The 15,444-nt window shown below is 61.7% G+C and overlaps 1 protein-coding gene across 2 annotated transcripts in view; it reads left to right on the top strand.

Moving 5' to 3' along the window:
• The window catches only part of PIEZO1 (piezo type mechanosensitive ion channel component 1), a 64,404-nt gene that overhangs the window by 46,524 nt on the left and 2,436 nt on the right, over positions 1 to 15,444 (top strand). Inside the window, exons 17-44 of one of the 2 annotated variants that reach the window (XM_036012394.1) lie at positions 95 to 213; positions 368 to 528; positions 651 to 827; positions 1,402 to 1,527; positions 1,625 to 1,825; positions 2,342 to 2,546; positions 5,814 to 5,918; positions 6,633 to 6,786; positions 7,040 to 7,283; positions 7,364 to 7,460; positions 7,673 to 7,844; positions 8,314 to 8,403; positions 8,486 to 8,580; positions 8,904 to 8,975; positions 9,548 to 9,648; positions 10,207 to 10,285; positions 10,360 to 10,416; positions 10,516 to 10,688; positions 10,854 to 10,960; positions 11,142 to 11,333; positions 11,424 to 11,682; positions 11,762 to 11,950; positions 12,131 to 12,437; positions 12,686 to 12,806; positions 12,900 to 13,047; positions 13,132 to 13,346; positions 13,502 to 13,660; positions 13,741 to 13,888. In XM_036012394.1, coding sequence (XP_035868287.1) covers positions 95 to 213; positions 368 to 528; positions 651 to 827; positions 1,402 to 1,527; positions 1,625 to 1,825; positions 2,342 to 2,546; positions 5,814 to 5,918; positions 6,633 to 6,786; positions 7,040 to 7,283; positions 7,364 to 7,460; positions 7,673 to 7,844; positions 8,314 to 8,403; positions 8,486 to 8,580; positions 8,904 to 8,975; positions 9,548 to 9,648; positions 10,207 to 10,285; positions 10,360 to 10,416; positions 10,516 to 10,688; positions 10,854 to 10,960; positions 11,142 to 11,333; positions 11,424 to 11,682; positions 11,762 to 11,950; positions 12,131 to 12,437; positions 12,686 to 12,806; positions 12,900 to 13,047; positions 13,132 to 13,346; positions 13,502 to 13,660; positions 13,741 to 13,888 — 4,273 coding nt within the window. The remainder of the gene's footprint in view (positions 1 to 94; positions 214 to 367; positions 529 to 650; positions 828 to 1,401; positions 1,528 to 1,624; positions 1,826 to 2,341; positions 2,547 to 5,813; positions 5,919 to 6,632; positions 6,787 to 7,039; positions 7,284 to 7,363; positions 7,461 to 7,672; positions 7,845 to 8,313; positions 8,404 to 8,485; positions 8,581 to 8,903; positions 8,976 to 9,547; positions 9,649 to 10,206; positions 10,286 to 10,359; positions 10,417 to 10,515; positions 10,689 to 10,853; positions 10,961 to 11,141; positions 11,334 to 11,423; positions 11,683 to 11,761; positions 11,951 to 12,130; positions 12,438 to 12,685; positions 12,807 to 12,899; positions 13,048 to 13,131; positions 13,347 to 13,501; positions 13,661 to 13,740; positions 13,889 to 15,444) is intronic. The other variant, XM_036012393.1, reaches the window with a different exon arrangement.

Below are 15,444 nucleotides of genomic sequence, written 5' to 3'. Positions count from 1 at the left end.
AGCAGAGACAGGAGGCATTGCAGGCAGGGTCTTCTGTTAGCCCCAGGAGGACAGGAGTACTAGATGAAAATGACACTTTTGGACCCTGTCCTAGGCAGGAGGCAGTAAGCGGGACCCCATTGTTGCATCTGGAGGAGGAGGAAGAAGAGGGGGACCACAGGGGCAAGGGGCTGGGCACAGCCAGCCCCCACCAGGCCACACAGGTCTCAGAAGGTAAGTCGGAAGGGCAGCATGCAGCCCCTGGGAGGTGAGTGTGGAGAGCCCAGGGGCCAGGCTTCTGGGTCCCCTGGGGGCCCCGTCCACACAAGGCAGAACAGCCCTGGCCCCACTGCACCTATTTCCCTCTCACCACCTGCTGCCCCCACAGGCGCAGCCAACAAGTGGGGCCTGGTAGCAGAGCGCCTGCTGGACCTGTCCGCCAGCTTCTCGAACGTCCTCACCCGCGTGCAGGTGTTCGTGCGGCGCCTGCTGGAGTTGCACGTCTTTAAGCTGGTGGCCTTATACACTGTCTGGGTGGCCCTGAAGGAGGTGAGAGCAGGACGCACCCCTTCCTGGTCTGCAGTGGGATCTCTCGGGGCACCTCGTCGGCCTCCCTGGATCTCAAGGCCCACAGGAGAGGGAGCTGCTCCACCTGCCCGGCTGTCTCACAGGTGTCGCTGATGAACCTCCTGCTGGTTGTGCTCTGGGCCTTCGCCCTGCCCTACTCCCGCTTCCGGCCCATGGCTTCCTGTCTGTCCACCGTGTGGACCTGCATCATCATCGTGTGCAAGATGCTCTACCAGCTCAAGGTCGTCAACCCCCACGAGTACTCCAGCAACTGCACTGAGGTACGGGCAGGGCATTGGGCACTGTGTCCCAGAGCTTTGCAAGCCTCCCGCAGGTTGGGGGCTGCAAGGCTGCTTCTGTATTTGGCTCAGCATGTGAGGGACAGATGCAGAGGGCTGTCCCCAGGGCTGGGGGCTTCCTAGAGGAGGCATCCTTCAGTCCAGTCTGTGTAGGACCCATTCCGCATGCCAGGGCGCCCGGACTGGAGAAGCACTCTGACCCAGCCAACTCCCCGATGCCGTCCAGGCCGTGGAGTGAGGTGGCACTGAGGCCACCTGCCTCCTCCAGGGAAAGTGGGGAGCCCCTACCCAGAGCTTTCTCTTTACTGTCCCCTCAGTCCCTGCCTCAAGCTTCCCCACCCCTGGCCACCCTGGCCCCTTCTCCACTAGGGTGGGCTGGGGTTTGAGGCTGACAGCAGCTCCGTGTCCCTGGTGGGGGCGGCAGTCAGTGGTCTGCCCCACACCTGTCCTGGAGGTGCTGTTGGGAGCAGGGACCCAAGGCAGGGCCAGCAGTCCCTGGCGTCAGCATCCAGGTACCAGCTGGGGAGTAGTTGCTGACACCGCCCCCCTCCCCCAGCCCCTCCCCAACAGCACCAACCTGCAGAAGACGGAGATCAACCAGTCCTTGCTGTACCGGGGGCCCGTTGACCCAGCCAACTGGTTTGGGGTGCGGAAGGGCTTCCCCAACTTGGGCTACATCCAGGTGAGAGCAGGGCCCAGGTGGCGGGTGGAGGTGGGACCAAGGGGGCTGGCACATGCCGGGGACAGAGCTGGAGTGTCCTGACTGTCCCCCTCCCCAGAACCACCTGCAGATCCTGCTGCTGCTGGTGTTCGAGGCCATTGTGTACCGGCGCCAGGAGCACCACCGCCGGCAGCACCAGCTGGCCCCACTGCCCGCCCAGGCTGTTTGCGCTGAAGGCACCCGCCAGCAGCTGGACCGGGACCTGCTTAGCTGCATCAAGTACTTCATCAACTTCTTCTTCTACAAATTTGGGCTGGAGGTGAGGCTGGGCACCAACCCTCACCCCCTGCCCAGGTGGCACTCAGCCATTGGAGGTCCGTGGGGCCTTGGCTGAGCATCTGCAATGTGCAGGCCTACAGGGGCCGCGTGGGAGTACAGGGGTGGACCACCAAGGGTACTGGGTTCTCCCGAGTGAGGTCCACCTGCAGAGAGAGGGTGGCGGGGTGGGGCAGAGCCAGGACACAGGCTGGAGACTGAGTTAGTCTCGACTGTGCCACAGAGCCCCCAGCCTTAGTTTCCCCCCATACGTTGGAGACATGGCCAGCTTCTCCAGTCCTCCAGGAGGGTGGTGTGGGTGGCCTCGGGCCTGGGCTCCGTGCGCAATGCCTATTTCCTCTAGACAGAGGTGCTTTGCTCCCAGCCTGCCGGACCACCGTGTGGTCTTCTGAGCCAGCCTGCTGTGCCTGAGGCTGCCTAGAGGCAGGTCCAGGAAGGTACCTTCCACCGGTTCCCTTCATCTCTCACTCTCGCCTCCTCCCCCATCTGCCACCCCCAGATCTGCTTCCTGATGGCTGTGAACGTGATTGGGCAGCGCATGAACTTCATGGTCATCCTGCATGGCTGCTGGCTCGTGGCCATTCTCACCCGCCGGCGCCGCAGGGCCATCGCCCGCCTCTGGCCCAAATACTGCCTCTTCCTGACGCTCTTCCTGTTGTACCAGTACCTGCTGTGCCTGGGCATCCCCCCAGCCCTGTGCATGGGTGAGCAAGGCACGGGCTGTGGGCACAGTGTGGGACATGCACACCAAATGAGGTGTGTGTGGCTGTGGCCTCCTGGGTGTGCATAGGGGCATTTCCCATGTTCCCCGGGCTCTTCCCGTCCTGGAGTGGGCCTCAGCCCCTCACCACTCCACAGCCTGGCTGCCTGAGTTCATCCTCAGCCCCACCCAGATGCCTCAGTGCTCTCTTGCACCCCAGGATGTGACCGTGTGCAGCTGTCTGTCCGTGGATGATATGCTGATCTGTTATGCATCCTAATCAGTGGCCCGTCCTCATGACTAGGTCCTCGGTGGCTGTTTGCTTCGATGCAGGACCTGACATTTGCATTCAGCTGTCCTCTCCTCTTGTCTCCTCTCCTCTTGTCACCTCTTCACTCGTCTCCTTTGGCCTCGCCTATCCCAGGCTCCATCTCTCAGAAAGCTCCCCCAGTCCGGCCAGAGGGTTTGCAGAAAGCTCTGAGTATGGGTTTGCCGGGTTCCCAGATGCACAGGCAGCACTCGGTGGTGCTGTTCTCATGCAGCCCCTGACTGGGAGTCCGCTGGCCAGAGGCCCGTGCCAGGGTCCCCGGCCGCCCTGTGGAGGGGCAGCTCTCCACCGTTCACCGTCACCGTGTGCGGCGTCCTCATGCGTGACTTCTTCCATCGGTGGGACTTTATGAAGTGGGTGTTTTCATTTCTGTGGTTCCTCGTGCCTTTGTTAGTTGGCTTTGCTGTGAAAAGAGCTTCATTTCTCACCCTTCCCGTTTCTGTTTCTTCTTAATCATCAGATCCACAGTTCCTTTTTAAACATGTTGCATAAAACCCATCTGTGTTCTTCCTTTCACATTCAGAGCCTCTCAGCTGTGGCCCGTGGGAGCCCCCAAGTGGCCCTCTGACCTGCTCCACCCCTGCTGCCTGTGAAAGTCAGGTTCCCTGGGGCTCCATCCAGACCCTGGGGAACGCCCCTTCTTAAGTGTGCGGTTCTGAGCTTTGCCCAGAGTCATGTGACCACCACCCGTGAGACCCAGAAGTGTCCCCAAACCCCTGCCCCTGTGTGCAGCCCCTCCCCGAGGCCTGGCCCTGGCAGCCGCTGATCGGCCACTTCTGCCCTCTCCGGGGCACCTGGGAAACGGGCTCGGGTCAGGTCGCCTTTGAGTGCGGCCCCTCCCAGAGAGGACACTCAGTGTGTGTGTCAGCGCTTCCCTCCCGTTCGTTCAGTTCAGTTTTTAACTGCGTGTAGGCTCACGGAAGGAGGGATCCTACAGAGTTCCCAGACTCCCTCTGCCCAGTCTCCCTGCTGTCAGCCTCTGTAACTCCCGGGTCCAGTGGCCAAAACCAAGAGCTGAGCGTGGACGCAATGCCACCAGCTACCGACGGAACCACAGACCGTGCACCCCCCACCCCTCTGCTCAGCCGCTGCCACTCGCTGGCTGTCCTAGGGCCCCACGCAGACCCCACGGTGCACTTCGTCACGCCGCCTCCTCTGCCTTTTCCCATCTTCCGTGACCTTGAAACTTGCTAGGGAGACCAGGCTGTTGTTTTGTAGAATGTTCCTCAGTCTGGGATCGTTTGGCGCTTTTTTATTAGACCGGGCTGCGCATTTTGGGCACGAATGCCATGGTTGTAACACGGCCACTGCAGCGCATCACACGGGGCCAGTGTGTCTCACCACGGTGATGCGTCCTGTCCCTGCCGCCCTGGGTCACAGTGCCGTCTGCAGGGCTTCTCTGCTGTGAGGGCCGCGTTCTCCTCCTTCCGATTCATGCGTGTGTCTTTGGGAGGAGATGCCTCGGACTGCCCACATGCCTTGTTCTCCTTGAGTCGCACCGACTGGTCTCAGCATCCACTGCTGGATCCTGCTGCCGGAATTACCGGTCGGCTTTCTAATGGTGACTCTCAATTTCCCTGTTTCTCTTGTAGCTGTTAATGGGCACCTTCTGTGGAAAGAGCTGGCGTCTGTCCCCGCGCGGTGCTGGTTGGTCGTTTACTCCCGTCTGTGTGGACTCCGCGGGCTGTTCTTTGGGTTCCGCTCCAGTCCCGTCACGGTCGGCTGGGCACTTGTGCTGCCCCAGCGTCGGCCTGGGGAGCTCCTCGGGTCTGGTTCCTCTGTGGTCAGTCTGCCCCAGCTGCCCCACCCCCGAGCACACACGCCTCCTGTTGTTGGGCTTTGCCTTTTCCAGAATGTCATACAAGTGGAATCATGCAGGTAGCCTTTGCGTCTGGCTCCTCTCCCGTAGCGCTCAGGGTGCATCCGTGCTGTGCTGTGTGTCGGCACTTTGCTCTTTTCCTTGTGGGGAGCGTGTGGATGCGCCATGCTTGGCTTGACCTTTCACCTGTGGGAGACATCTGGTTGTTTCCAGTGTGGGGCTGTGAACGTCGGCGTATAGGTTTTTGTGTGGGCGCAGTCTTCCTCTCTCTGGGATAAATGCCCAAGGAGGCTGTCTCTTCTACCTCCCCGCGGACGTGGGACCCAGGCCTTCCACGTCCTCGCCAGTGTAAGGTTTTCTTAGACCCCGCCGAGGAAATAAGTAGCCAATTAGCCATGGAAACAGGCAGGTGAGCTTTATTGTGGAAGTTTGTGCTCCCGGGCGACGTTTTCCCCGCCCGGAGAAGGGGCTAAGAAAAGACCGCGTGGGAGAAGGGAAAGGCTGGGAGTTTTATATGGCTGGACTTCCCGCGGGAGCCAAGGATTGGGTCTTGGTGAACAAAGAAGCAACTTAGCATTGGTGGCTCCTGGTCTGATGTCAGTCACCTCTTCTGGGTCAGAGTTCAGTTGCCATATTACTTGTAGTCCAAACGGTGGCCATATTTGTAGTCCAAAATGCTAATTGTAACTAGATGCCCACTTGTCCTACCCTGCCCATCCTGACAGCCAGCATCGGTGTTGTCATGGTTCTCTGTTTCCGCCACTCTGATGGGTCTGCAAGGACATGTCATCTGGGCCATCCGTACCATGGCCACCGCTCAGGGAGGCTGCCCTGCCCACTTGCCTGCCTCTAGCCAGCACTTGGTTCCTCCCTCGGGGGCCTGTGGCACCGGCTGTGCCCGGGAGTGCGTGCTAGAGCGTGTGCCGGGAGCTCTGGACCCGTGTGCTCTTGGGGCTCCAGATGAGCATGGGCGTGTTTTTGAGGCTGACTGTGCGAATGTGTGTGAATGTGTGTGTGGGGTGTAAGAGCGATCCCGTGGACACTGGACCCCTGGAGGCTGTGGGCCAGCAGGTGGGGGGAGGGGCAGGGCGTCGGGGGAACTGACGCACATTCTCTGCCCACAGACTATCCATGGCGCTGGAGCCAGGCCATCCCCATGAACTCGGGGCTCATCAAGTGGCTGTACCTGCCTGACTTCTTCAGGGCCCCCAACTCCACTAACCTCATCAGTGAGTGTCCGTGCCAGCTGGGCCCCTTGTCCACACGTGCCACCTGCCAGTCCCACAGAAGGCCAAGGAGGTTGTCCATGGGGATGCGCGGTGGGCAGGCGCATACTCCCCTCTTCAGCAGCAAGGGGCACGCTGTCCAAGCCTCGCCAGCGGGTCCAGTCCTGTGGTGCCTCAGCAGGATGGGGGGCTTTTTCTCCTGAGCGTGTCTAGTCCTACAGGTCCTCTCCATGGGACTGAGGCCCACCTCACATGGCATACCCTGCCATCAGACACGCATCTGCTTGCCTGTGTGTGCAGGTGTGCACACAGGTGTGGGGGTGGCTACTGCTCAGCACACAGGTGTGCACAGTGTGGGAAGAGGGACAGATGCAGGTGCGCACAAACTGACACCCACAGGGTATGCGGTCAGGCACGTGTTGCCTCATTTTCTGATTTTGCGTGCCATGTACATAGAGCCACATGTACACGTACAGATATGCAGAACATAACTGTACACAGGCAGGCATGGTCCCTGGCATCCTTGTCCACGTGCAGACGTCACTTGCCGGTGTTCACGCTCATAGACCTGCCCGCCCAGCCCCCACCCCCACATGCATCCCGTGCTTCTCTCCGGGCTGTGTGCAAGGTCGGTGCCCCATGCCCACTGTGCGCGAGGCCTCCGCACGGCCCTCGGTTCCCGGGGTGAGAGCAGCAGCGCCTCCCGTGTGTCCGCAGGTGACTTCTTCCTGCTGCTCTGCGCCTCCCAGCAGTGGCAGGTGTTCTCGGCCGAGCGCACCGACGAGTGGCAGCACATGGCCGGCATCAACACTGACCACCTGGAGCCTCTTCGGGGGGAGCCCAACCCCGTGCCCAACTTCATCCACTGCAGGTAAGTCCCAGGGTGTGGCCAGCCTGCAGAGCCCGGCCAGGGCCAGGGCCAGGGCCAGGGCCCCCGGGGCTGCGTAGGCGGCAGGTCGGCACGGCCGACGGGCACCCCTGGCTAGGACTGAGCCTGGGACAGGTGCTGCTGGTGGTGTCCTGTGACAAGATGAAGGGTGGACGCTGACCGGGCAGCAGAAGGGTCTTCTGGAGTTCCTCCGGCCCAGGGCTGCGGGAGCCCACAGTGACACCCCGCCTGGCAGGTCCTACCTCGACATGCTGAAAGTCGCCGTCTTCCGCTACCTCTTCTGGCTGGTGCTGGTGGTGGTGTTCGTCACAGGGGCCACACGCATCAGCGTCTTCGGGCTGGGCTACCTGCTGGCCTGTTTCTACCTGCTGCTCTTCGGCACCTCCCTGCTGCAGAAGGACACGCATGCCCGCCTTGTGCTGTGGGACTGCCTCATCCTCTACAACGTCACTGTTATCATCTCCAAGAACATGCTCTCGGTGAGCTGGCCGGCCTGCCTAGCCCAGCCCCGGCCCCAGACTCAACCCCACAGGCTGGCTGACCCTCCTCCTGCCCCCAGCTCCTGTCCTGTGTCTTTGTGGAGCAAATGCAGAGCAGCTTCTGCTGGGTCATCCAGCTCTTCAGCCTCGTGTGCACGGTCAAGGGCTACTACAACCGTGAGTGGGAGAGGGCAGGTGGTGGGGGGGTCAGGGACACACACTGCTTCTGGGACCCAGACCCTACCCCTTCCCCCCATCACTGCCCTGTGTCCCTGACCCCCAACAGTTGTGCTTGACCCCTGCCTCTGACTCAGCTCCCTAACCCCTCACCCCAATCCGCACTCCAGCCCTGATCATACCCCTGACCCGTGCTGGCATCTGTCCCATAGCCAAGGAGATGCTGGGCAGGGACCAGGACTGCCTGCTGCCTATCGAGGAGGCCGGCATCCTCTGGGACAGCATCTGCTTCCTGTTCCTGCTGCTGCAGCGCCGCGTCTTCCTCAGCTACTACTTCCTGCACGTCAGGGCTGAGCTCCAGGCCACCGCCCTGCAGGCCTCCAGGTTGGCTCCCGCCTGGGGCTGCCTGGGCCCATCTAGGATAGGGTGCTGCTCCCTGACGTGACGTGTGAGAATGGGGGACCACAGGCCTTCGGCACCTCCCCAGCCCTGGCTCGCGTGGGCTGGCGTTTCAGCCCCATTACCACCCCCACACCAGCCTGAGGCGCACCCTTAGAGGGCCTGCTCTCCTCACCCTGTGCTCTGGCCAGAGAGCCAGCAAGCCTCCCCACCGCCCCACCACCCCCAGCCTCTGCAGCTCCCATGGCCACCTCTGCATTTGCACACTTTCTACTCCATGAGACTGGAGGTGGCAGGAGGGGTCCTCTTCCTGTCACTGCCGCACATGTCAGGGTGTCGTGTTGGAGGGCTAGTCCTGTATGCAGGAAGGGCCTGGGTGGGCGGGCTCAGCCCAGAGGAGGGGAGCCCGTGCAGCTGGAGCCAGGCATCCCAGGCCTCACCGACCTCTCCACAGGGGCTTCGCCCTGTACAACGCCGCCAACCTCAAAAGCATCGACTACCACTGCAAGGCCGAGGAGAAGTCCCTGGCCCAGCTGAAAAGACAGTAGGTGCCGTCTGCGGGACCAGGGTGGACGTGGGGTGTCTTCCCGACTGGCTCGGTGCTCAGAGTCGTCTCCCAACCGCAGGATGGAACGCATCCGAGCCAAGCAGGAAAAGCACAGGCAGGGCCGGGTGGACCTTGGCCGCCCCGAGGACCCCCTGGACCCAGGCCAGGAGCCAGGTGAGTGTGGGTGGAGCCTCAAGGGCCCCCAAGCACTGGCACATCTGTGCCGCTGGAGCCTGCCCACGTTATGTGCCACGTGACGTCACACGGGGCTTCCAGCCCGTCTGTCCTGTGCCATGTGGTCACGCTCTGTCCCCGCAGGCCACACAGCCTGCCAGTGATTGTCCGTCTGCACTTGTGAGCTGCCCTCCACCCCCACAGCACCACGAGGGGGTGCTCGTCACTGACGGGGCTCTGCGTCTATCTCTGCCGAGGGGCCACCCTCGCTCCCCCGTGTTTCTCCCTGCTGGCTCATGCTTGCCACCCCCTCCCCTTCACAGGGCCCGGCAGTCCAGGGGGCTCCTCCCCGCCACGGAGACAGTGGTGGCGGCCCTGGCTGGACCACGCCACAGGTACCACCCCAACCCGGCTGCCATGGCCACCTGGTCGAGCTGTCGTGTGCTGGGTAGCCTCCCCCTCTCTCAGTCGCTTCCGAGTTTGGGGTGGGCAGAGCTCACCAGGGCTGACCCCCAGCCTGTGCGCAGGCTCTCAGATCCCACCCCAAGCTATGCAGTAGTAAGGGGCTGCGCCTCAATTTCACTGAGCCCCTCACAGCAGGCTGCACGTTTTTCTAACTCAGCGAGTCAGAAGCCTAGATCTTCATAGCCTCTCTCCTTCCCCGGCCCTGCACCCTCTGTGTTCCTCTTGTCCGGTCTGGTCTCGTCCCACCATGCTGGCCTGTGTCCTGTGCATGTGCCTCTATCCCTCAGCCTGCCACTCCCTGCCTCCAGCCACTGTGGCTGTCCCTCAGGGGGAGGGTGGCATGTGGGTCCTGGCCCGTGGGGTCACAGGGTGCTAAGGGAAGCCAAGCTGGGCAGCACAGCCAGACTTGTTACGGGGCCCACCCAAACCCATGAACTTGAGGGTCTTGCAGAGCCCAACCCTGGGTGGGGGAGGTCAGCTCTCAGCTCCACCTTGCCCACAGTCATCCACTCTGGGGACTACTTCCTGTTCGAGTCTGACAGTGAGGAGGAGGAGGAGGCCCAGCCTGAGGAGCCCAGGCCATCGGCACAGAGCGCCTTCCAGGTGAGCGGGGAGGTCCCCTGTCTGCTCTCTGCTGTGCAGGGAGTGCCTGGGCCAGGGCAGCACAGGGAAGCCGGATGCTCCCAGGGCCTGGGACGCCAGCCCAGCCCCATGCAGCCCTCCCCAGGTAGGCACAACAGCCGTCTGTTTGGGCATAGGTTGTGGCAGCCACGTGCCTCTGCCTACCTCCTCCTGAGGTCCCAACTCTGACCACTCAGGCCTTGGTGGCCATGGGTGGCCTGGTCTTTGAGAAAGGCTCACTGGGTTTGCTGGCCACACATCTGTCTCCTCAGCCCACAGCCTCTTGTCTACTTTGGGTCCCTGGTTCTAGCCCAGGGCTCAGGAGAACTGTGGTGTGCAGGCTCGGCTGTGTGAACCACCCTGTCCTCCTGCAGCAGTCCCACAATGCCCGCTACCTGCTCAGGCTCAGGCTGAAGGTCCCCAGCTGGGCCATCTGACCCTGGGCTCCTCCTTCCCCTCCACCTCAGAAGCTCAGAGGTGGGTCTGATGGGACTCGATAGTTTGGGAGGCAGGGTGCTAACCCCATGGCCCTGTCTGCAGATGGCGTACCAGGCATGGGTGACCAATGCCCAGACGGTGCTAAGGCGGCGGCGGCAGGAGCAGGCACAACTGGCTGAGGGTGAGTCCGGCTGAGAGTGGAGAGGGAAGGGGAACGCAGGGTTCTCAGTTGCTGACCATCCCCCTTATGCCCAGGAGGCAGCCTGAGCCAGGAGGCAGAGTTGGTGGATGGCCCAGAGAATGAGGTGGCAGGTGCGTGGGCCTAGGGGGTTGAGGGTTGGGGCTCTCCCAGTGGCTGCCCCTCCAGGGTCCCCCTGCCAACCCCTCTCCCTGCAGCCCCTCTCCCTGCAGGCCGCAGCCATGTGATGCAGCGGATACTGAGCACCATGCAGCTCCTGTGGGTGCTGGGACAGGCGCTGGTGGACGAGCTGACACGCTGGCTACACACCTTCACACGGCACCACCGAGCCATAAGTGACGTGCTGCGTGCTGAGCGCTACCTGCTCACACAGGAGCTGCTCAGGGTGGGTACCGCCATGCCCTGACCCCACCACACCCCGGTCCCGCCACCATGCCCTGCCACACTACCCCACCCCTGTGCATGCCCTGCCCCTGCCTCGCCCACACTGGGGGCCGGAGCAGCACTGGTACTGCATCCACTGCCCTAAGCGCCCCCACGTGCCCTGCAGGGTGGAACGGTGGACCGGGGTGTGCTGGACCAGTTGTATTCAAGTGAAGCCGAGGCCACGTCAGCAGGCCCCTCGGAGGCACGGGATGCGCCTAGCACAGGCTCGAGGTGGGTATGGGCCGTAGCGACTCAAGCGGGAGCCAGGACCCATCCCACCTGGCTTGCTCTCAGGCCCAGAGCCAGGGCTGCCCCAGCCACTGCCCTCATGGGCACATAGCCTCTTGGCCGCTGTCCCCCAGGGACGTTGAGGCTCTCCCACCACCTCTGTAAGCAGCCTCCCCTCCCACAGCGGGCTCGGGGCCGAGGAGCCCACGAGCAGCACGCCCGAGGACATCTGCAGCACCCTGAGCACAGGCTACGACACCCGCAGCGGCAGTGAGGAGATAGTCACCGAGCCCAGGGCTTCCCCGCATGGCTCCCAGGAGCTTCCTGCCAGCGCCCGGACCCGGATGCGCACAGCCAGTGAGCTGATCCTGGACAGGTGTGCTCGGGGAGCGGCTTGGGGGACAGGCAGGGGTGGGGTGGGGTCCCAGGCCCGGGGCCAGAACCTGCCTGAACGTGACCCCTGCAGGCGCCTGTCCATCCCTGAGCTGAAGGAGGCTGAGCGGTTCGAGGCCGGGCAGGGCCGGGCACTGCGGCTGCTGCAGGCCGTGTACCAGTTTGTGGCCGCGCACTCTGAGCTGCTCTGCTACTTCGTCATTGTTCTCAACCATATGGTCACTGCCTCCACCGCCTCCCTTGTGTTGCCTGTGCTGGTCTTCTTATGGGCCATGCTGTCCATCCCGAGGCCCAGCAAGCGCTTCTGGATGACAGCCATTGTCTTCACTGAGGTGGGCGGTGGCCGGGGTGGGGGGAGGAGGGGAGGGGAAGGGTCCCAGCCCCACCATGCTGAGCGCCCCCTCCCCACAGGTCATGGTGGTCACCAAGTACCTCTTCCAGTTCGGCTTCTTCCCCTGGAACAGCCACGCGGTGCTGCGGCGCAACGAGAACAAGCCCTACTTCCCCCCTCGCATCCTGGGCCTGGAGAAGGCCGACGGCTACATCAAGTACGACCTGGTGCAGCTCATGGCCCTCTTCTTCCACCGGTCCCAGCTGCTGGTGAGCGCCAGGGCCAGGGCCGCGCTCCCCCCCACCCCGCCCCCATCAGCCCCGCCATCTCGTTTGAGGAGGGAGGCCGGATGCCGTGGGTCCCACGGTGGGCCTGGCCTTCTTGTCTGGTCAAAAGCTGCCTGGTGTGGCCAAGCCTGCCTCCCCATCACCCTCCTTCCTTCCCTCCAGTGCTATGGCCTCTGGGACTATGAGGAGGACCCAGTCTCCAAGGAATCTGATGGGGGCCACAGGAGGGAGAAGCAGCCTGGGGAGGAGTCCGCCCTGCTGGGGCTCCAGACCGAGGAGGTCACAGGGCCCCAGGAGGAGGAGCTGGGGGTGGCTGGGGCCCCTGCCAAGGAGGCTGTTCCAGAAGACACGCAGGATGGGCACCAGGAGCCACAAGTGGAGCTCAAGCCCCGCGACACAAGACGCATCAGTCTGCGCTTCAGGAGGAGGAGGAAAGAGAGTGCGGAGCCCAGAGGGCCGGCAGCCATTGGTACGTGTCCCTGTCAGCCCACACCACCCCTGCCCTCCCAGCCGTCATGCCGCAGTCCAGCCACGCCCTCTGTCCACATGCGGCAGCCCTGCTGGCCCGCTGCTGGCGACCCTGGGAGGGCCCTGTGGTTGGCCTGCTGGTCTGACATGGGGTGATGGCAGCCCCTTTGGGGGCTCTCAGGGTGGTCAGGAGCTGAGCGAGGCCCAGCCCCCTGTGCTCTTCCATTAGCGGTGACTGCTCCCCCACAGAAGCCGAGACTGAGGATGAGGAGGAGGCAGCCACTGCCTCTCAGAGCAAGAAGAGGCGGAGTCGCCCCCGGGAGAGAGCGAGGGCGGTGGGCATCCGGCTGCAGACCTTCTGCCTGTCCCTGTAAGTGACCAACCTGGGAGTGGCCTAGGGGAGGAGTGGGTGGGAGCTGCCAGCGGGCACTGAGCCGAGCGCCCGCCCTTCCACCACCCGCAGGGCTCAGAGTGTGTACCGGCCCCTGCGGCAGTTCTTCCACGACATCCTGCACAGCAAGTACCGTGCAGCCACCGACGTCTACGCCCTCATGTTCCTGGCCGATGTCGTCGACTTCATCATCATCATCTTCGGCTTCTGGGCCTTCGGGGTGAGCTGGGCTCAAGGGCATCCAGTGAGCACAGAGCCCAGCGGCCACCCCAGCTCTCCCTGACCTCTCCTTTCCCGGCCACAGAAGCACTCGGCAGCGACGGACATCACGTCCTCCCTGTCAGATGACCAGGTACCTGAGGCCTTCCTGGTCATGCTGCTGGTCCAGTTCAGCACTATGGTCGTTGACCGTGCCCTCTACCTACGCAAGACCGTGCTGGGCAAGCTGGCCTTCCAGGTTGTCCTGGTGCTAGCCATCCACATCTGGATGTTCTTCATCCTGCCCGCAGTCACTGAGAGGTGGGTGCTGGCGGGGGCGGGGCGGCGGGCAGGCCTAACCTGCAGAGACGTGCTCTGTGGTGCCTAGCAGAACCGGAGCTGCGTTCACGGACCTTGGAGCTCCAGCTGCTGGACGCAGGCCGGGTGCCCTGATCTGGGCTTCCTGTCCCTCCTAGGATGTTCAGCCAGAACGCAGTGGCCCAGCTGTGGTACTTCGTGAAGTGCATCTACTTTGCCCTGTCTGCCTACCAGATCCGCTGCGGTTACCCCACCCGCATCCTCGGCAACTTCCTCACCAAGAAGTACAACCACCTCAACCTCTTCCTCTTCCAGGGGTGAGTGTGGGCCAGCCCAGGGAGGACCCAGGCCGCCCTCTCTCCACACGTCCCCTGATGGGCCCCCCGGTCTTGGACAGGTTCCGGCTGGTGCCCTTCCTGGTGGAGCTGCGGGCTGTGATGGACTGGGTGTGGACAGACACCACGCTGTCCCTGAGCAACTGGATGTGTGTGGAGGACATCTTCGCCAACATCTTCATCATCAAGTGCAGCCGGGAGACAGAGAAGGTGCCCGAGCCCGAGGCAGGGGTAGCGAGGTCACTCCCCACTGGGGCAGGCAGGCACTGCGAGGAATAGGCAACACTGCCGGCCCTCCGCTGGGTTCACCACCCACGTCAGCACGAGGCCAGAGAACGTTTCCGGAACTCTTTCTGGCAGCCAGAAGGGGCTTCTCAGAGATGGGAGAGTGACTTCAGCCCTGCTCGGGCAGTCGGCAGAGTGGTCTGAGCTAATGCCTAGCGGAAGAGGCCTGTCCATGACGTTGAGTTCTTGTTCTTTTCTAGCAGCTTTATTGAGAGAATTCATACACCACAAGATTTCGCCCACCGAAAGGGTACGATTTGGGGGTGGCTAGCATTCTGAGAGCTGTGTAGCCACCACCAGTCAGTGTTAGAACTTGCTTGTCGCTCTAAGAAGAAACCCCGCCCCCACTGGCACTCACTCTGTTCCCCGTTGTCCAGCACCTGGCAGCCACCACCTACTTCCTGACACGGATTTGCCTGCACTGGACACTTCATACAAGTGAAATCACACCATGTTTGGTCTTTTGTGACTGGCTCCAACTCTGCACGTGTTAGCATGTGTGAGACTCACTTCTTTTTAGGCCTGAGTTTTCCATTGTGTAGATAAACCACCTTTTTTACCAGCTCCCTTTTTTTTTTTCTTTTGGTTAGGGTTTGGGTTCTGGGTAGAGCTAGGTTTAGAGCTAGAGATAGTGTTAGGATTAGAGTGATTTTTTAGGGTTTGGGGCGGAGTTAGGGCTAGGGCTAAGTGTGGGGCTAGGGTTAGTGCTAGTGTTGCATGAGGGCTGAGCCCAGAGTCAGGGTCAGTGGTCCGGCTGGGGGTAGGGCTGATGCGGGGCTTGGTCTGTGTGGTTAGCGTTCACGCCACACTCTGTTCACCCAACTGTTCCAAGGGGTGATGGACAGTTGAGCTTTTTATTTTAAAAAATGCTGCCATGCAGTCACCCTAAGATCGTGCACACGTTTCCATTTCTTCTGGGTAGACACATACGTGGAACTGCTGGGTCGTGAGGTATCTCTAGGTTTCTCTGTCAAGTAGTTGTTTTCCACAGTGATGACACCACTTCAGTCCCACCAACCTCTCCCACATCCTTGCCAACACTTATGTCCTCTTATTTCCTACCCTTGTGGTTTTGATCTGCCTTTCCCTGATGGCTAACGATGAGCATCTTTTCCTGTGCTGACCAGCCCTGTCCGCCTTTGGAGACACCTCTGTTCAGACCTATCACCCACTTTCCCTTGGGTTAAACAATGGCTGGATGAGCAAAAGCTGGCACATCTATACCCCTCATCAAGCCAAGGGAGTTCCATAGTCGGTCTAGGTACTAGCCTCTATCAGATACATGATTTATGTTCTCCCCTTCTGTGGGCTGTCTTCTTACTCTTTTGATAGTACCCTGTGAAACACAGAAGTCTATTTTTTATGATGTCTAGTTTAGTTTTTTTCTTGTTGCTCAGGATATTGGTGTTAGATCTGAGGGTCACTGCCAGATATAAGGCAGCAAAGATTTGCCCCGAAGTTTCACTGATTTAGGCCTTACA

This window comes from Phyllostomus discolor, chromosome 12 (genome assembly GCF_004126475.2).
Source record: "Phyllostomus discolor isolate MPI-MPIP mPhyDis1 chromosome 12, mPhyDis1.pri.v3, whole genome shotgun sequence".
NCBI lineage: Eukaryota > Metazoa > Chordata > Mammalia > Chiroptera > Phyllostomidae > Phyllostomus > Phyllostomus discolor.
This window is presented reverse-complemented; position numbering and strand designations above follow the sequence as displayed.